Below are 21,737 nucleotides of genomic sequence, written 5' to 3'. Positions count from 1 at the left end.
ACAGCATTTATTAATCTTAGTCAATATTAATTTCAACATTTACTAATACTTAAAATCAAAGGTTGTATTTGTTAACATTAGTTAATGCACTGTGAACATGAACAAACAATGAACAGCTGGATTTTTATTAACTAACATTAACAAAGATTAATAAATACTGTAACAAATGTATTGCTCATTGTTAGTTCATGTTAGTAAATACATTAACTAATTAACCTTATTGTAACATATGCTTAATATAAAGCATGATTCTTTAAGACAAAATTGATCAAATTTGTAAATTAAATAATGTAATAGTCTACTATGATTAAGAATACACAACCAAAAATGTGAATAAAAATCCTAAAATGAATAAAATAATTAGAAAAAAGAAGGCTATGTGCAATTAAAATAAACATGAAATAACCAGAATATACAGTATTGAATATACCATACTAGCATAGAATAGAATAGAATTGAAAACTGCCTTGTCTACTGATCATTATATGCAGTAATCAAACACAGTTGAAAAGAAAAAAACAACATTCTGGTGTGTGTGTCAATGTCCGTCTTTTAGAGTTTTTTTTTTTTTTTTTTACAGCTGATGAGTCAAAGTTCATTTGGTGAACTTTGTTATGCTCACTTTGTTCTCTGTCAGGGCTTTTCCTCTCAGTGCATTGAATTTCATGCTTTTACACTGTGCATAGTTTGCCCTGAAAAGCTGAAGTCCTCATACTGTCTGATAAATATGGATCACTTGAAGGTGAGTGAAAACTGAACACTGTTAACTGTCTGTGCTTTCATTTCAAATGTCCTTTAGCTGGTAATAGACCAACAAATCTTTTTCCCTTGTAAGCCTAAATGTAATTATAGGAGCTCTTGAGTGATGCTGGTAATCTTAAGTGCTCGGTTTTCTGTCTAACACAGCAGTCGTGTTACGAGCTCTCTCTACCCGTGACAGAGAAAAGCAACCCCATCAGCAGAGATATCGACAGAGCGCACAGCAAACAGATGGTGCAAATACTGAAACGATGCGACGCTGAGATTTTTGAGAAAAAAATAAATCATGACCCATTTTATCAGGTTTGGCCTATCGGGTGTAAACAGGATATGTGAAGAATAATTGTGCTTTCTTAAGTCGTTACGCTCCTAACAAGAGTTTCCCATACAATGCTGACCTGTGCATTTTGTTATTTAGACACTGTATAGTTTACCTGTCATCCAAACGATGGTGGATGTTGCAAAGAGGGTTGAAATGATTCTGAGGGTCAGTATTTATTTATATTTTTGTGTTTGTATTTATATATACATAATAATTATACACAGTACACACACATATATTATGTAAACATAAACTTGTATTTTGGATGTGATTAACCGTTAGCCAGCACTAATATTTATGTACAGTGCCTTGCAAAAGTATTTGCACCCCTTAATTTTTTTTCACAATATATCCTAAAACCTGCTTTACATTTTCTATATCTACATTCCATACACCATGACGTCAAAGCTAAAAACAGATTTGTGATACCTTTCGAAATTTATTAAAAATAAAAAAGGGAAATAATTCTATTGCATAAGTATTCATACCCTTTTCGGGGACACTTGAAATGTAGCTCCAATTTCACTGGATCATCTTTGAGATGTTACTACACTTCGAGTGGAGTTACCGGTAATCTGTGGCAAATTCAATTGAATGGGTATGAAAATGTATATCAGAGCAAAAACCAAACCATGAGGTCAAAAGAACTGCCTGTAGAGCTCAGAGACAGGATGGTGTCAAGACAGATCTGGGGAAGACTACAAAAAAAAAACAAATCTGCTGTATTGAAGGTTCACAGAAGCATGTATCCTCCATAATCCGCAATGGAAAAAGTTTGGAACAACCAGGACTCTTCCTAGAGCTGAGCAAATCGACATATTGCAAACTGAGCAATCGATAGAGAAGGGCTTTGCTTAGAGAGGTGACCAAGAAGCTGATGGTAACTCTGGTTGAGCTCCATGATCATATATGCAGACGGGAGAAACTTTGAGAAGGACATCACTGTAACACTCTTTATGGCAGAGTGGCCAGACTCAAACCTCTCCTCTGTGAAGACATGAAAACCCACCGGAAATTTGCAAATAAGCACCTAAAGTTCTGCTGAAGCTCAGTTCGAAGCATCATGTATGGAGGAAAGCAGGCACTGCTCATCACCTGCACAACTCCATCCCAACAGTAAAGTGGTGGTAGCAGCATCATGTGTGTTTTTCAGCGGCAGGGACTGGGGGGCTTGTCAGGGTAGAAGAAAAGCTCAACACAGCAAACTATAGAGATATCCTAAATGAAAACCTGGTCCAGAGCATTCAGAGCCTCGGACTGGGCAGAAGGTTCACCTTCTAACAGGACAACGACCCTAAGCGCACAGCTAAGACAATGCTAGGCTTATGGACAACTCTGTTAATGTCCTTGAGTGACCCAGCCAGATTCTGGGCTTGAACCCAATCGAACATCTCTGGAGAAACCTGAAAATGACCGTCCTCATCCAACCTGACAGAGCTTGAGAGGATCTGTAGAAGAATGGCAGAAAATCCCCAAATGCAGATGTGCAAAGCTTGGCAAATCTTACCCAAAAAGACTTGAGGCTGTAAAGGTACTTTAACTAAGTACTGAGTTAAGGGTTTTAATACTTATGCAATGTAGGCCTATTGTTTCAGTTTCAGTTTTTTTAATTTATTTTTTTACTGGCAAAGTTGTCACAAATCTTCTTTTTCTTCTTCATTATGCGATATGGAGTGTAGATTGATGTGAAAAAAAGGTAATTTAAAGCAGTTTAACATAAGGCAGTATCATAAAATGTGAAAAATGCTTAAATATGAAATACTTTCGTAAGGCACTGTACATATTTCACTTTTTTTTTTTTTTTTTCATTATTAATTTAAGAAATTTTCTTTAACAATATTAAAACATCATAACTGATTTGTCTTTGCAGGATCCAGAGGAGAGTTTGATTGTATTAAGTGGTTGTGGAACATCAGGCCGTATCGCATTTCTTTTGATGGTATAGAGTTTAAGAAAGATTTATTGATCTGACATTTTCCTCACCGTGTTAAATTACTTTATAATGTATATTCGTCATAATCAATTTCTATTTTCTATCACCTCAGACGTCCTTTAATGAGATGTTGAAGGCCCAAAGACAGAAACAGATCTGTTCGTACATCATGGCTGGAGGTGACAGGTGAATAAACAGTCTGATGCATCAGTTTGATGCATAAGAAGAGACTCCAGCGTGACACTGCAGTATTTCAGCTCTCTGTTTTTAAAGGGCCCTGCTGACATCACAGGAGGCTCCAGAGGACGACCCGGGGCTCGGAGCTCGCATGCTGGAGAAGGTGAGCGCAGGAGCAGAGAGCGAACACAAACAATGCAATGCAGCTTTACCATAGTAATTAATCAGTTTCCCTGTGGTGAGACAATAGGCTATTCTTTCACATTTTCATTGTCAAAATTGCCCACCTCCATCCCTCCTTCAATATAAGTATTTTTTTTTTTTCACCCATTGATCACCATCTGTTAGTTGACAATCAAGTCTAATCGATTATAAAAGTAAGTGAGGTACGTTACTTTTAGATATTAAATCATTTGTATTTGTATTTGAATAATGATATTAATAGTGATGCTTGACTTAACAAAAACAATATTTATGACACAATTAAATAACTTCTCGAAATATTCTAAATTCTCTAAACAGGTTTGTGCAGGAAAGAAGGACGTGCTGTTCATTGGAATATCCTGTGGCATGTCGGTATGAAGTCTGTTTTCTCAAATCACATTCCATTTAGCAGTGAAAGACAATAGAAATTCAAATAAACAATCTCCCCATTTGTAGATTCGTCGAATGAATTATAACTTAAAATCCGATAGTTTACACCAACTATTAGCGATAACTAATGATAACAATAAAGATATAGTTGGTCACGGCTCTCGCACTTCTTCAAGAGGCTGAGAGTACCTCGCCTGACTCCTGTCCTCTGGGTGAAAGGCCTCGGTGGTGAGCGCTGAAGGCGATCTGAGGAGAGCTGCCGCCGGGCCAGTACCCACAAGCCTCTCATTCCTCAGCACGATCAGTCCCCCCGGGACAGTTTTTGGATGAGTTTGGCTCGATTTGGCCAAGCTTCATTTCTCATTTGGGGCTCGAGAGGAAGATGAAGTGTCACTTGCAGCATTGGAGGGCGGGCTTCTATCTTCTGACGTGGATAACTCCTCTGTGCTGCCCTTTGGGTGTGATAGCGCAGTCTGAGGCTGACGCAGAGTTGACAGCCGTGCTTTCCCACACTGTAAAACCAAAAAAATCAGTTCAATTGTTAAAGCGGCGTTACGTCACGAAAGTGCGGACTCGTAGGAAGACCGCAAGAAGGCCTACTTAGGGTGCCAGTTGGGACCGGGCCTCTCCGGGCTACGAAGGTGACGGCGCAGGCTCTTGGTTGAGCGATGTCCACGTTACTCTTGGCTCAAACTTGCTGAGATGAGGGATTCAGAGAAAGTGCACTTTCTAAATGCCCCTGTAATAAAGGCCAGCTAGTAGTCTCTGTGCGAGTAAACCTCACTCCTCTGATCTCAATAGGCTGCAGTCTTTAGCCTCCTTGTTAGAGCACCTGACTCTCTCGCCGGAGACCCGGGTTCGAGGCCCACACAGAGCGGGGCGAGTAGGACCCGGGTGGAGGGGTTACACCCCCATCTCCCAAGGTGGCCTGTTCACAATTCAATTCTTCAGGCGCCCACCCAGGTACAGTGGAGTGCATGTGTTGAAAAAATCAAGATTGCGGCGATAGACCTACGGTTCGCCTTCGAAAGGTCGAGCATCAAGGTAGTTGATGCTTTACCAAGGGCTGCCTGTGACCTTCGAGGAGACAGGACAGCCTGAAGGGGAGGTTCTCTGCGCTTGACTGAAAATGATCTGTTCTTGACTGAACAGCTTTTGTTACTATATTTGTAATGTATATCTTATTTATAAAGGGCAGTGTTATTTTAAATTCTATTACAGTTTCTTTAACCCGAATAGGCCTAGACCTATGGAAGCTTGTTTCTGTCATGGTGAGACACGGAGATGAACCCAAACGCAGACAGTATAAAATAAGACACGGTTTAATGACAAAAACAGGAAAACAAAACCCATGAGGGGGCAAAACAGATGGAACACAGAATACCAGACTGACTAGACTGGGAAACAAATGAACAAGAAAACAAACAAGTCTTCAAGAGATGCTAACAATGACTAGATGTTCACAGGGTACTCACGATCAACATACACAGGGTACTCACGATCAACATATAACAATGAACCGACACAAGACAGCAAACACAAGGGGATTAAATAGGAAGACTATCAAACATAACAGGTGACACGGGTGAAACACTAATGACAGAATCAGGATAACAAGGGGGCGGGGTAACGAGACGAGACAACACAAGCACATGACCAAAACACAAGGCCATGTGCTTGCACACAGAACATGGGTCTGTCATGATCCTGCCAAAATACTAGAACTCACAGACCTGATGGCAGAATCATGACAGTACCCCCTCCTTAAAGAGCGGCTACCAGACGCTCCCCAAGGAGACATTAAACGCAGGACAAGACTGACAGAGACATAGACCAGACCCAACAAAACATGACAAATAATAACAGGGGCATACAAGCGTGAACAATGACCGGGTTGGGGTGAAACATCAGAAAAAATAAACAAGGAAGGGGAGGCGGAGGGACAACAGAGTCTTTGAGCGAGAGTCCAGGGTGGGTGGGCGGGACGGTGATCTTGGAACTACAGGGTGTGGGCTTAGGACGGGGGACCCGAACGGACTTGGGTGGAGTGGTGTGAGTAGAAGGAGAAACAGCCCTAGGTTGAACCATGACGGGGGAAACAAACGGGAGTCCGGGGGCAGTAGAGACAGGGACACACGAGGAGACAGTCCGGGGACTTCTGACAGGGAACATGGTTGGTGACGGGACAGGACTGGGTGCCGCGCTCACGGCGACCGACTCTGGAACAGCGCTTGCCGTAGCGGCCTCTGGAACAGCGCTTGCCGTAGCGGCCTCTGGAACAGCGCTTGCCGTAGCGGCCTCTGGATGACAGTACCCCCTCCTTAAGGGCTCTGGAACGGGCACTGGGTTCAGCTCCGAAACACCGGCCTCTCTAAGATCCGAGCCAGACGCTCCAGATAGTCCCAGCTCAGGAAGGCAGACGGGGCGTGAACAGTCTCTAGCTGGACAGACGGGGCGTGAACAGTCTCTAGCTGGACAGACGGGGCGTGAACTGGCTCTGGCTGGGCAGACACAGGTCTCCTCCTCTTCTTCCCCCTGATTCGCGGAGCCGATGATGCCTCGGGAGTCGAACTGGGACGAGTCTGTTCTCCAAGCCTCACGAAGCCTAACCTCAGATCCTCCGGGATCACCGGCAGACAGGCAGGAGGTGACGACACCATGGGACCCTGTGACTCCCGACGAACCAAGCAGTCCACCATGTCCCGGAACGGGCGGTGGGCCAGCCTCTCCCGTTCCGCCAGAGGTGGAGGAACTTTGAGACCCGCGATGAGGTAACGGTTAACCAGGCTCTCCGGTAAAAAATTTCTCTTTGCCTCCACGGCCTGAGCATATCCTCTCAGGGACCTCTCTCCCTGGGGAGGGAAAGGAAGCTTGCCCAACTTGCTGTCGTTGATAGCTGACTGCCACCATAGTTCCTGGTCAGCTGATTGTTGTCTTAGTGGGGATGACATACTGTCCGCTGGGTTCAGAATAGGTCGGTTCATTCTGTCACGGTGAGACACGGAGATGAACCCAAACGCAGACAGTATAAAATAAGACACGGTTTAATGACAAAAACAGGAAAACAAAACCCATGAGGGGGCAAAACAGATGGAACACAGAATACCAGACTGACTAGACTAAACTGGGAAACAAATGAACAAGAAAACAAACAAGTCTTCAAGAGATGCTAACAATGACTAGATGTACACAGGGTACTCACGATCAACATATAACAATGAACCGACACAAGACAGCAAACACAAGGGGATTAAATAGGAAGACTAATCAAACATAACAGGTGACACGGGTGAAACACTAATGACAGAATCAGGATAACAAGGGGGCGGGGTAACGAGACGAGACAACACAAGCACATGACCAAAACACAAGGCCATGTGCTTGCACACAGAACATGGGTCTGTCATGATCCTGCCAAAATACTAGAACTCACAGACCTGATGGCAGAATCATGACAGTTTCTGCCACAGACTGAAAAATAAAAAAGGTAATTGCGACTTTTTATCTCACAATTCTGAGTTTTTTTCTCACAATTGCGAGATATAAAGTCAGAATTGCGTGATATAAAATCGCAATTGCGTGTTATAAAGTCAGAATTGCGAGATATAAAGTCGAAATTGCGTGATATAAAGTCGAAATTGTGTGTTGTAAAGTCAGAATTGTGAGATATAAACTATTCTGAGGGGGAAAAAGTTAGTCTTTTTTCCCCCTTAGAATTGGCCTGATAACTCACAATTGCGAGTTTATATCTCACAATTCTGAGAAAAGATGTCAGAATTTCGAGATATAAACTCGCAATTATGTGTTATAAAGTCAGAATTGCGAGATGTAAACTCGCAATTATGAGAAAAAAGTCAGAATTGTGAGATAAAAAGTCGCAATTCTGTCTTTTTTTTGCGCAATTGCGACTTTATTTCTCATAATTGCGACTTTATATCTCGCAATTGCGACTTTATTTCTCATAATTGCGACTTTATATCTCGCAATTGCGACTTTATTTCTCAGAATTGCGACTTTATGTCTCGCAATTGCGACTTTATTTCTCACAATTCTGACTTCATATCTCGCAATTATTACTATTATTTTTTTTATTCAGTGGCGGAAACAAGCTTCCATATAGACCTATACCTACAAATCCAAAAAAAACACTTAAAAAAAATTGTTTATTTAATTTGTTTGTGCTATTACTGCTTTTTTTTTTTGTTCTTATTTAATTACTGTGTGTTTGTGTTACATGTATGTCCTGTGTTTCCCCCTGTTTAGTGTTTTTGGTTCAGTCCAGTGTCCCAGTTTTCCCGCTCCTTGTTAGTTGTCAGTGTCTTCACCTGTGTTGAGTTAATTTGCCCCAGCTGTGTCTTGTTTCCCTAATCTGTTCCCTGTGTATTTAAACCCTGTGTTCTCCCTCATTCCTTGTCCGTTCTTGTTTGTATTAAGATGTGTGTTGTGACTCCTAAGTTTTGTTTAAATAAATTCCTGTTCTCCTGTTCCTGGTCGTCTTCCTCGTGTGTCCTCCACCACGTCCCGTGACAGAAGAATGGACCACACCAACTATGAATGCTACGACGCAGCTGATTTTGCTGGAACAAGGCCAGCAATCTCTCGAGGCCCACACCGCGGCTTATCTCGACCTGGCGTGCCTTAGCTCCTTCCCCGATCGCTCATTGAGTGTTTTTTTCCATACTGGCCTCAATGCAGAGACTAAGGCACGCCTGCCCGGTGTGGGACCTCGAGAGAACTTTGAGGCGTATGTGGAGTGGGTGCTTAAAAATAACGGATCCCTTTTCACTGTGGGCCCTGAGTCTTGTCCTGCCGAGCCTCTATCAGGTCTGTCTATGGATGCCAAGGGCTGGTGTCCAGCCAGGCAGATCCTCCATTAAAGGCCACACGAACCGCTGGTCCCGTCCAGCACAGGGCCTTCGCCGCTGGTCCTGCCCAGCTCAAAGCCCTCTTCGCCGCTGGTCCTGCCCAGCTCAAAGCCCTCTCCGCCGCTGGTCCTGTCTAGCATAGAGCCCTCTTCGCTGCTGGTCCTGCCCAGCTCAAAGCCCTCTTCGCCGCTGGTCCTGTCCAGCCCAGAGCCGTCTTCACCGCTGGTCCTGTCCAGCCCAGAGCCCTCTTCGCCGCTGAACCTGCCCAGCTCAAAGCCCTTTTCGCCGCTGGTCCTGTCCAGCCCAGAGCCGTCCTCGCCGCTGGACCTGCCCAGCCCAGAGCCCTCTTTGCCGCTGGTCCTGTCCAGCCGAGAGCCCTCTTCGCCGCTGGTACTGTCCAGTCCAGAGCCGTCTTCGCCGCTGGACCTGCCCAGCTCAAAGCTCTCTTCGCCATTGGTCCAGTTCAGTACAGAACCGCCTTCATCACTGGTTCTGTCCAGTCCAGAGCCCTCACGTCACGTCGGGCCAGCCAGAGACTGTTCACGTCCCGTCTGCCCAGCCAGAGACTGTTCACGTCCCGTCTGCCCAGCCAGAGACTGTTCACGTCCCGTCTGCCCAGCCAGAGACTGTTCACGTCCCGTCTGCCCCAGAGCCTGTCACTCTCCCCAAGAATTTTTTTTGGGGGGGCTATAGGCCTCCGCCATGATCACCCGAAGGGGCGTCTCCGCCATGGCCTCCCGAGGGGTCTTCACCGCCGTGGCCTCCCGAGGGGTCTTCACCGCCGTGGCCTCCCGAGGGGTCTTCACCGCCGTGGCCTCCCGAGGGGTCTTCACCACCGTGGCCGCCCGAAGGGTCCTCTCCGCCATGGCCGCCCGATGGGCTCGCTCCAGCCTGGCCGCCTGCACAGCCTGCTCCACCCTGGCCACCTGCACAGCCTGCTCCGCCCTGGAGGCTTCCTACTCCAGATAGTCCACGCCCTCATCAGCCTCCAGGGCGCCCACCCCCCCACCCCTATTGATGTAATACGGCGTGAGGACGCACCTTTTCCGGAGGGGGCGTTCTGTTACATGTATGTCCTGTGTTTCCCCCTGTTTAGTGTTTTTGGTTCAGTCCAGTGTCCCAGTTTTCCCGCTCCTTGTTAGTTGTCAGTGTCTTCACCTGTGTTGAGTTAATTTGCCCCAGCTGTGTCTTGTTTCCCTAATCTGTTCCCTGTGTATTTAAACCCTGTGTTCTCCCTCATTCCTTGTCCGTTCTTGTTTGTATTAAGATGTGTGTTGTGACACTGGTCGTCTTCCTCGTGTGTCCTCCACCACGTCCCGTGACGGTTTGCTTGTCCTTTAATAATGCTTGAAATTTATATTACCGGTAGTTCATAATTTTTTTCTGTGGTATTTTTGTTTAAAACCATAGGCAAACGTTCCTTGTGGAAAAGTTCTTTAGCCTGTTTTTGTTCATGGAATTCAGCTGCAACTAAATGTTTTGCAAAAAGACTTTTTTTTTTTTTTTACTTATTGGAATCAAAACTAGGAATCGATAAGAATCGGAATTTACAGTATAAGAAGAATCGGAATCACTAAAATTCAAACAACACCCAACCCTATAATGCATGCTCATATCAAAGCAACCTGCAGGTAACCTGTGAGTGTGCTTCATGATGCTCTTCTATTTCAAAGGCACCATTTGTTGCTGGGCAACTGGATTTTTGTCTGAACCACTTAGACATCTTCACCCCAGTGCTTCTGGGATTCAATCCCGTACATATGGCGAGGTAAGGCTAATCAAGACAAAAACAAATGCCTTTCTGTTTATTACAAACTTATAATAAACATTTTTTAATGCAAGAACAACAACAGATTGCTAACACTCGTGCCATCCTTACAGGAGTGAGCAAATGCAGGACTGTTCATTTCACTTTAAAGATGTTGCCGAGAGGATGGCGGCAGAGCAGAGACATAAAAAAGCATACGTGCTAAATCCTGTGTTGGGGGTTTGAGAAATTGCATTGACATAATTATTTAAATGAACACATAAACAATAAATATCAATGTTCTTACTGCTGTTTAAGGAGCTTCCGCCCGTCATGAGCAGTAATGATGCTGTTGTCGTAGTTGAAGAACCTCTGCTTTCTCTTTAGGCTGAGGCCATCAGCGGATCGTCCAGGATGAAAGGAGGCAGTGCAACAAAAATCATTCTGGAAACTGTTCTTCTGGCCGGACATGAAGCTGCATTTAGAGACAAGATGATGACACCTGAGTATGTTTTCAATTTCAGTTGCGTTTTAATTTCATGTACACAATCATATCAAAATATGTATAATAATAACATAAAAATATTAAAATATGTACAGTATTATTTTGGGTAACACTTTATTTTGATGGTCCCTTTTGAACATTCTGTTGACTATAAGTAACTTTGCAACTACATGTCAACTAACTCTCATTAGAGTGTTAGTAGACTGTCTGCTTAATATCTGCTAACTCTTTATTGTGATGCTCCTCCAACAGACACTCTACTGACTATAGGTAACTTTGCAACTACATGTCAACTTATTCTATCCCTAACCCTACCAGTCTACTAATACTCTACAAACACTCTAGTGAGAGTTAGTAGAAATGTAGGTGCAACGTTACTTAGTCAACTGAATGTGTTAAAGGGACCATCCAAATAAAGTGAAACCTTATTTTGTTTGTATATATATCTATCTATCTATCAATAAGTCAAGACAACACGTTTTTGCTTTACTTTGTATCATCAAAAAAATTTAACTTTAATAATGTGAACTTTTTTTTATAAGTTATACGAGATTCGACTAGTTTTGTTCTCGATTTTACTGTCACCCCTTTTTGAGCATAGACATGAAAATGCAACGGTTGCAATTCACGAATGCTTTAGAATACAGACATAAGGTTGGTCTTTCTTTACCAAAAATATCCACCGGGTGACACCCACATTACATTGAATTATTTTTGATGCATTCTCCTCTAACAAATTAATACATTTCTGTCACAATATCACCTCTATCACAAAACAGTAACGATACATTCACTATAATGTACCTCAAACTCAGCAGCGTGCCATATCAATCCGAGGACTCGTGCTCGGATTGATATGGTAAAATCAACGTCATCGTTACTGTCTTTACAGTGTGTACAATCGCTGAGGACTGAGGAAGCCTCCTGAGCTGAAGTTCAGTTCTGTCAGGACCACTATGGTCAAATACGATTGACAATTAGCATACAGTTTGGATTGGTGGTCTGGTTCTGTTCTGGGCAAGAACTCCCTGCGCATCCATGCAGCCTAGCATGGATAAGAGCAGGGAGAGCAGCAATAACCCCCCTTAGGGTAAACAGAACAGAACCAACATGAATGTATTGCAGATATCAACAGTTTCTGAGAAGCCAGTGAAGAGTCTTGGGATACGATGGGGATCTAAAGGACACAGTTCGAGTGGGAGAAGTTAGATGACAAGCAGTGGAAGGGTTGAAGAGCATAAACAGCTGTGCTCTACCAGGCAAACTAAAACTCTGGTGCTTTCAGTTTGGTCTACTGCCGAGGTTGCTGTGGCCACTGGCCACTGACTGTGTACGAGGTTTCTTTGACAACAGTGGAAAAGCTGGAAGCGTTAATAAGTTCATACATTAGGAAATGGTTGGGAGTTCCATGCTGCCTCAGCAGAGTGGGACTTTATAGTAAAGGAATATTGCAGCTGCCAGTCTCTGCTTTAACCGAGGAGTTTAAGTGCGCTTTAAGTGAACTTAAGAGGAGTTCAAGGTCAGACTGGAAATGACCTTAGTAGAGTCACGCGACAAATGTGTAAGGGAGGCAGCACCTGTGTTAAAAACTGGTAGAAAGTGGTCAGCAAAGAAATCTGTGGTAGAGGCAAAGGCTGCCCTTCAAATTGGGGATATCGTGGGACAGGTACAGCATGGAAGAGGGGGTTTTGGGCTCAGTTTAGCTCCTCCTAAATGGCACAAGGCAGGCCCAGCTCAAAGGAGGAAGCTGGTAGTCAACGAGGTGCGAAAGCAGGAGGAGAGGATGATGTGTATAAAGGCCATTTCCCAGGCCAAGCAGGGAGAGTGGATGAGATGGGAGAGTGTGGAACAACGCAAGATGGCCTGGCAAGACCTTTGGTCAATGGAAGAGAGTAGGATCAGTTTCCTTATTAGGTCAACATATGATGTTCTCCCATCACCACAGAACCTAAACCTCTGGGTAGGAGAGGATCCCTCTTGTCCTTTGTGTTCATCACCTGCCACATTAAGGCACATTTTAAGGCACAAGGTGGCTCTTAGCCAAGGTCGGTTTACTTGGCGCCATGACCAAGTACTGTGATGTTTGGCTTTAGCATTGGAAGGCAAGCGCAACATGACCAATAAGTTGCCACCTGTTCTAGCAAAACATTACACACAGAAGACAATATTCCTCCACCCAGGCGAGGAACCACCAAGAAAAGGTGTTAAAACCAATTCTCGCCCAGGACAACTGGAAGCTGCTAGGGACTGGAAGCTGCTGGCTGATCTTGATGTTAGCCACCACTAACCTACGACCAGATATTGTTTTGTGGTCTGGATCAGCACACATTGTTCAACTGATAGAGTTAACAGTGCCATGGGAGGATGCGGTAGATGAGGCATATGAGAGGAAGAAACTGCGGTATGCTCATCTGGCCACTGAAGCAGAACAGCGAGGATGGAGAGTCCAGGTTTATCCAGTGGAAGTGGGTTGTCGAGGATTTGTTGCGCACTCTACAACCCGGTTCCTCAGAGACGTCGGATTCAGTGGCCAAGAGTTGCGTCGCACAGTAAAGAACTTATCTGAAGCAGCAGAAAGGAGCAGCAACTGGCTGTGGTTGAGACGGAAAGATTCTAGCTGGCTGTGTACAGGCCGCCACGCTACGGTTTCGTAGAATTCTTGAAAAACTCGAAGAGTCTGTTGTTTTATTTGTATAGCTTGCATAGTAATTACAGTTATTACGTTCCTGTGTATATTGCATGAATGAGGGTTGGTGTTTGGGCAGATATTGTGTTTTGCGGTAGGTAGTATGCCATACGGAACCGTTCCCACTGAACCTACTTTAACGAAGACAGTGGGGCTCGACAGCCTTAGTCAAACAGGTTGGCGCGTATGGTTGGGTTGCGGAGAGATTGTGGTTAGGTCTCAGCAGCAGGAGGGATGTAGAGGTCAGTAAGCTGGGCTGAGTTGAGTGGGGGACGGAGGGGGGTGACTCTGGGACGCCAGAGTCACTGTCGAGCCCTCTTGAGGTGTCATGGGCTAGTCGACGAAACACTGAGGACGGAAGGTGCCCACTTGAAGACCCTAGAGATGTCCCCTACTCGGCTCAATCCAGACGGTTGTAGTGCTGGTCCACTGGGGAGACCACACTGTAGTTGCAGCCGTTGTGTGTGCTGACGCGCCAAGTACACTGCAGCCGTTAACGCCGGACAGAAGGAGATTCACATCACCATATGTAAATTGATGGAGAAGCATAGGTTACTGTAAAGCTACGTCTTAGTTTGTGCTTATCTTGGCGAAAGCCGAGTACAAATCAGCATGAAGTTTTAACATCTACTCTCGTGTAATGGAAATCATTCAAGATTTTAAAGTACAACATAATTCGAGAATTTATTCTGATTCAAGGGGAATCAGAATGCCAACTACTGACTGGCGAGAGTAGGAGCTGGAGATGGAGGAGGGTAATTAGCTCCTGAGAAACGCGATAGCAGCTGATAATACAGAAGGAGCACATGTACAGTGAAAGGTGTTGTAGGTAGACGTGGATCAGCTGAGAGTCAGCTGATGCAAGCTTGACTAATGTGACCTGCCAGAACTGACGCTACGCTTAATTTATGGTATGGTCATATACCTTCAGACAAGCTCTGTAAGCGGTAGACCAATCGTAACAGACTGGGCCGTCTGACCAATCATAGCAGAGCAGGCTCGTGGAAAGGAGGGGTTTAGAGAGACTGATTCATCCGACGAGTCGTTTGAGAATCATTGAAAAATGTGGTGATGTGCAATGTATATTATAAGTCAAGTCAAGTCACCATTTATATAGCACTTTTAACAATATGGACTGTTTCAAAGCAGCTTTACAGTGATAATAGGAAATTAAAGTAACAGAGATTGTTTTGGCTTTACAGAAGCTCTAGAATAAAGTTATTGTCCAGCTAACGTTAGTTTTGATTCACTTCTGTTGCAAAGATCATTATTAACTTAGGGGCCTAAGTGTTAATAAGATCATTAACACGGCACCGTTCTAACAGAAAACCCTTAACGTGTACCGGCCCACTCATTCGCACAACAACAGTGCCCGGTGGCTCGTGAACGCAAACCTTGAAATAGAAAATAAGGTGCAAGCCTTGAAAAAAATAAAAAATTATATATATATATATATATCAGAAAATGACAGTGTGTTTTGACCTTTGGTGCATGTAAACCTAGGAAAACAAAATTAGGAACCTTTAAAATAACATAATATAGGGGCACTTTGTGACATTAAAGGGGTTTGTCAGTATAATATAATTTAAAAAAAATAGATTGTACAGTTGAAATAACTTGTACAGTCAATTTGATTATACTTAAAAAATGTAAGGCACTAACTGAACTGAGTAGGTGAAATTGTTTTGTGTGAATATATTGCACATATTAAGCATATTTCAGTATACTATAGTATATTGCATATATTAATGTATGTGTGTGTGTGTGTGTACCCCTGATTAGTAATGTACTACAATTAAATGTGTCATCTAGATATATGTCTGCCTGGATCACAGCGAGTGAGATGGTTTATGACACTACTTACTCACGCAGTGATGACCTTGCAGCCCTTATTCACAAAGCAGGAGAGAGGTAGAACCAACATTTCACTGCTTTAGCACATAAACCTTGGAGTTTTCAGGTGCATGTAGTGAAAAGTGGAGCATTTATCTCAATAATGAAGGTTTCATCATAATGAAAGGCTCACTTATGATTGATTTCTTTAAATGTTTCAACAGCCTTCAAATGAAAGCACATGTGTACTATCTTGGATGGAAAACTCTTGGCATTATAGGAATGACTGATGCCAGTGAATGTATCCCAACATATGGAGCAGGTGCTGTTTACAGTGGCATTTTATTATATGATACGCTATTTCAATTTGTTAATTTGACACATGGGTAAATTAATAACAGCGCAAGCATACTTTTATTGGAAAATGTTTTAACCCAGAACCACATTTAATTTTTCAGATTTTGGTGACATCAGAGGTTTCATCAACAACGGTTTCAGCGAAATGAAAAACAAAGAAGGAGATCTATCATGTTTGGTGAGCTCAAAGCAATTGATAAAACAATTTAAAGGGATAGGTTGTGCAAAAATAAAAAAATTGTCATAATTTACTCATTCTCATGTCGTTTAAAACCTGTATGCATTTTTGCATGCATATCACAGAACCCTTTAAAGGTGAAACAATTGCAGTAATCGGACACCATTGGTAATATATTATATGAATATTTATTATAATAATATTAACATCTATTAATATAATAACAACTATTTTTAGGGACCAGAATTCATAATTGGTCACAAGGATTTTGTGGACACCATCTTACATAGCCTGAGTCAAAATGACATGATCTTATTTCTGTTTACAGTGAATGGTGAGCAAACATGAAACAATTACGATTTAAATACATTCGACAATTATGGTCAAATTAAAATATGAGCAGTTCCTTGAATATGTTTTAAATATATTTTAATGCTCTCTCTCTCTCTCTCTCTCTCTCTCTCTCTCTCTCTCTCTCTCTCTCTCTCTCTCTCTCTCTCTCTCTCTCTCTCGAGATGACCTACATGAGGTGACGGCGCTGGCCAATCAAATAAGGCAAATGACATCTAATTTGCATGCAATTGCTCATGACCTTGAGAAATTCACCATTCCTGTGAGTAAAATGAGTGAGCTGGAATTTTGCCTGTAGCAAAAACTCACCGGAATCCAAAATTCCCTTCCACTACATTTCTTACAAATGCTTAAGGGCTATTTATGTAATCAGGTAATATTTGCATGGACGTTTGCATTTTATTTTTGAGTGCAAATACTTTTAACACTATATATATATATACACACACACACACACAAAGTAGGACACTTATATATATATATATATATATATATATATATATATATATATATATATACACACAAAGTAGGACACTTATATACACTCACCGGCCACTTTATTAGGTACACCTGTCCAACTGCTCGTTAACACTTAATTTCTAAGCAGCCAATCACATGGCGGCAACTCAGTGCATTTAGGCATGTAGACATGGTCAAGACAATCTCCTGCAGTTCAAACCGAGCATCAGTATGGGGAAGAAAGTTGATTTGAGTGACTTTGAACGTGGCATGATTGTTGGTGCCAGAAGGGCTGGTCTGAGTATTTCAGAAACTGCTAATCTACTGGGATTTTCACGCACAACCATCTCTAGGGTTTACAGAGAATGGTCCGAAAAAGAAAAAACATCCAGTGAGCGGCAGTTCTGTGGGCGGAAATGCCTTGTTGATGCCAGAGGTCAGAGGAGAATGGCCAGACTGGTTCGAGCTGATAGAAGGGCAACAGTGACTGAAATAACCACTCGTTACAACCGAGGTATGCAGCAAAGCATTTGTGAAGCCACAACACGCACAACCTTGAGGCGGATGGGCTACAACAGCAGAAGACTCCACCGGGTACCACTCATCTCCACTACAAATAGGAAAAAGAGGCTACAATTTGCAAGAGCTCACCAAAATTGAACAGTTGAAGACTGGAAAAATGTTGCCTGGTCTGATGAGTCTCGATTTCTGTTGAGACATTCAGATGTTAGAGTCAGAATTTGGCGTAAACAAAATGAGAACATGGAACCATCATGCCTTGTTACCACTGTGCAGGCTGGTGGTGGTGGTGTAATGGTGTGGGGGATGTTTTCCTGGCACACTTTAGGCCCCTTAGTGCCAATTGGGCATCGTTTAAATGCCACGGCCTACCTGAGCATTGTTTCTGACCATGTCCATCCCTTTATGGCCACCATGTACCCATCCTCTGATGGCTACTTCCACCATGTCACAAAGCTCTAATCATTTCAAATTGGTTTCTTGAACATGACAATGAGTTCACTGTACTAAAATGGCCTCCACAGTCACCAGATCTCAACCCAATAGAGCATCTTTGGGATGTGGTGGAACGGGAGATTCGCATCATGGATGTGCAGCCGACAAATCTGCGGCAACTGTGTGATGCCATCATGTCAATATGGACCAAACTCCCTGAGGAATGCTTCCAGCACCTTGTTGAATCTATGCCACGAAGAATTGAGACAGTTCTGAAGGCAAAAGGGGGTCCAACCCGTTACTAGCATGGGGTACCTAATAAAGTGTATATATATATATTGTCCTACTGATCCTACTTTGTGTATATATTATATATTTATTTACATTGTGTATATATATAATATATGTATTCCAACCTTTATTACTAAGTTTATATATATATACAGTATATATATATATATATATGTACAAAGCAGGATCAGTGGGATTTCAGTATAATAAGCATTCAGATTTTAGTTTTTCAAAGAAAATGTTTGTTTTATTTCTCATATCTTTTTAGATATCAATTTCAGAGAGTAGTTATAGTTACTCTCTACTACTAAGAATACTCTCTCTACTAAGTACCAACTACTTAAGTAGTTTGCCAGGTCTTCTCAGATAAGTGGAAAACCTATTAAAGAGGTTGTTCAATATTATTGAGCAAATTACAGTCCTCATGCAACATCGGGAGGAAGAAAGATCTTTCTGAAGATGAAAAGCATGAAATGGTGCAATGTCTTGCAAAAGGATGAAAACAACTAATAATTTGCGAAAACTGAATATAAATTATCGAAGTGTCAAAACTCAAAAGATTTGTGAGTGACATAGAGCACAGAAGAACTGGTCAGTTTTTCACCCACCGTCCAGAAATCCATCCATCCTGACCATCCATTGCAGCACAGCCTTAGTCAGTAAATACACTAATTAAAAATGAGTCTTCACGTATTTCTACACCCACTGTAAACGTTTCTCTTTGTGAGCTTTGGTTAGGGGTGGCTGAAATGCAACTGTATGTACAACTGCCAGCCTGCAGGGAGAGGTTCTTGAGACTCCAGCAGCTTCAAATACCTGTTTGCTGCTCAACAGTGGCTTTTTTTTTTTTTTTTGCCCTTTTAATACAATTAATTTGCTTGTTTGACATGTAAGTATATTCTTACATTTATTGTTTAAGGAAACAGTTTGCCACATGTTTGAAACGGTCCTGAATATCACATGGCCTTTTTCTTCAGCGAAGGACAACTCAGTAATGGTAAGTAATATTTAGTTAACATACTTATATTGTAAAACCTGTATAAGTAAAGATTTCAATCCTTCTTTAATTTACAGAGACAGCACTGGGAGCTTTCAACCAAATTGTGTCTTAATGCAATCAGCACAGGAGCTCATGTACTGAAGGGAAAAGTCTATATGAATTACATGATAGATCTCAGAGTAACTAACAGCAAGTTGTACAGGAGAGCCATCAACATTTTACAGGTATCAGTAATGCATTTTCTGTACTGCTCTCTTAAAGAAACTATATATTGAATGTCATGACCTAGCAACCACAATGCAACATGCTAAAACTATTACCTGGAAAATACCTTGGTAACCACACACCAAAACCCTGACATGGTAAGAGTTATGCATGGGCCAATCATATTTTCTTCAGATCATTTGTCTGTCTTTCAGTTTTGAAAAGTTATTGAGCTGGAACTGTAATATGAGCCCTTTGTGTGCTTTCTGCATGGTCATTTAATTATACACCATCACTGTCAGCGGTTCACAGGCTGCTCCAAAACCGAGTGTGAAAGTGCTCTACTGAGAGCCGTCTACAGCACAGATGATCTGACTGAAGACATGACAGCAGCAGATGTCCACACACACACTGATGCAGCTAACAAACGGGAGCGAGTAAGAACTGGTTTATTTATCTTGGACATCTGTGGAGGCAGACAGAAGTTTTAAAGATAAAAAAAAACAGTCAGGTTACATAGCCTAACGCTTACTTTAAAAAAAATTTTTTTTACACAAACAAAGAATAGTAGGTAACATTTTACAATAAAGTCCTATTAGTTAACATTTGTTAACGTTAAAGTCCAAGTGAAACGGAAGTTGCAACCGACTTTACTTCAGTGTTGACGTATTTCTAAGTGAAACGGAATATTGAATAGAGGGCGGGGTTTTACTTTAGCGCACCTCCATCCCTCGCTCATAGCAGACTGGCGGTTGGAGGGGAGTGGTTAAAGGGATAGTTCACCCAAAAATGAAAATTAGCCCATGATTTACTCACCCTCAAGTCATCCATTCGACATTCTTCTTTCAGACAAATACAATCGGAGTTATATTAAAAAATGTCCTGGCTCTTCCAAGCTTTATAATGGCAGTGAATTGCTGTTTCTGTTTTGAAGTCCATAAAAGTGCATCTATCCATCATGAAAGTGCATCTATCCATCATAAAAGTGCTCCAAATGGCTCCGGCGGGTTGATAAAGGCCTTCTGAAGCGAAGCGATGCGTTTGTGTAAGAAAAGCCATTATAAAGCTGGGAAGAGCCAGGACATTTTTTAATATAACTCTGATTGTATTTGTCTGAAAGAAGAATGTCATATACACCTAGGATGACTTGAGGGTGAGTAAATCATGGGTTAATTTTCATTTTTGGGTGAACTATCCTTTTAAGGATACTCAACCCAAGCTGTCAAACTGACGTCATCAGAGAAGGAAAACCATTTCAGAGCAGAGAAGTTGTTTGTAGTGATTAATCAAAATCTGAAACATTTGCATACATTTTTCAGATTTTGATTTATCACGACAAACTATTTTTTTCTATGTATGAACTTTCACTCCAGGGGTTAATTGTTTACCACTAGACTAGTAATGTGTGCTGACAAAGTAATAGGGTAAATTTGGAATGGGTCACTGGTGTTCGACACTCAAATTATGATTTTTTTCAGTCATTTCAGTGGCCTTGAAGAAACTGCATACAGTATACAGTAAAGGTGATTATCCAGGCAGCAACATAGTGTCGGCCCAGATCCGGCCCACATCCGGGCCGTGTGGAATCCATGTGTACCAGATGTGGGCCGGATCTGAGCCGACACTCTGTTGCTGCCAGGATAATCACCTTTACTGTTGTCTGGGTACAAACAACCAACAAGACATCAACATGGTGACATCGAGTGATTAATGCAGAGTTGCAAAACATTTGAAAAATTGTTTTCAAACAGCTTTCCCACATACTATTGCCAGCCAAACAAATAGCCCCGCCCCAAACGTACACCACTGGTTGAGTAGAGCAGAGGTTTGATGGAACCACATTGTTTACACTTTTGCTCCGAATGGCTTAGTTGTCTTTGCATATTAAATGATTGGAGAATATAGATTATTATTATAAAAGCAATGTGTTATTTATAAAGGCAGATTTAACTGTTATACCTGGTATGTCCTGCACTGGCAGGTGGTCCCGACTGCACTGGTGATGATCCAGAGTGGCTGCACTCATGCTGAGGCACAGCGTCATTTGGACTGTCATCCTGTAATTCGAGATGCAGTGAGCGCCTGCCTCAACTCCTCAAAAACAAGAGCACTGTGGACTGAACACACGATAAAATGATGCAGAAATGTTACAATTATGTATGGTTTCATATATACTTTGCAGAAAACTTGATCCAGATTCTTTTCTGTGAGGTTTACCTACAAAATTGTTTACTTTATCCTATGATTCGAAATGATGCATTCTCACAATGAAGGGCCATTTTTTAAGATACAGTGTTTTAAGTTGCTTGGCTTTTTGTGTAACTTGTAACACTTTACAATAAGGTCTCGTTTATTAACATTAGTTAATGTATTAACTAACATGAACTAACCATGAGCAATACATATGTTACTGTATTTGTTCATCTTTGTTAATGTTAGTTTATAAAAATACAGCTTTTCATTGTTTGTTCATGTTAGTCAATACAGTGCATTAACTAATGTTAACAAGATTTGAATAAAGT

At 42.2% G+C, this 21,737-nt stretch overlaps 1 protein-coding gene across 1 annotated transcript; it reads left to right on the top strand.

The window, feature by feature from the left end:
• The first annotated feature begins 625 nt into the window (after positions 1 to 625).
• On the top strand, positions 626 to 21,390 carry gckr (glucokinase (hexokinase 4) regulator). Its single transcript, XM_056255822.1, has 19 exons — positions 626 to 742; positions 907 to 1,062; positions 1,178 to 1,246; positions 2,952 to 3,020; positions 3,127 to 3,200; positions 3,288 to 3,354; positions 3,714 to 3,767; positions 10,324 to 10,418; positions 10,532 to 10,637; positions 10,785 to 10,903; positions 15,401 to 15,499; positions 15,646 to 15,743; positions 15,880 to 15,956; positions 16,194 to 16,290; positions 16,472 to 16,569; positions 18,931 to 19,008; positions 19,062 to 19,235; positions 19,518 to 19,652; positions 21,197 to 21,390. Exons 1-19 carry the CDS (start codon positions 728 to 730, stop codon positions 21,350 to 21,352), a joined length of 1,836 nt encoding a protein of 611 aa, XP_056111797.1. The 5' UTR covers positions 626 to 727; the 3' UTR covers positions 21,353 to 21,390.
• The last annotated feature ends 347 nt before the right edge of the window (positions 21,391 to 21,737 follow it).

The sequence above is a fragment of the Rhinichthys klamathensis genome, unplaced genomic scaffold (genome assembly GCF_029890125.1).
Source record: "Rhinichthys klamathensis goyatoka isolate OS25496 unplaced genomic scaffold, OSU_Roscu_1.1 h1tg000123l_1, whole genome shotgun sequence".
Lineage (NCBI taxonomy): Eukaryota > Metazoa > Chordata > Actinopteri > Cypriniformes > Leuciscidae > Rhinichthys > Rhinichthys klamathensis.
Note: the sequence above shows the minus strand (reverse complement) of the source record. Positions and strands in the feature narration are given on the sequence as shown.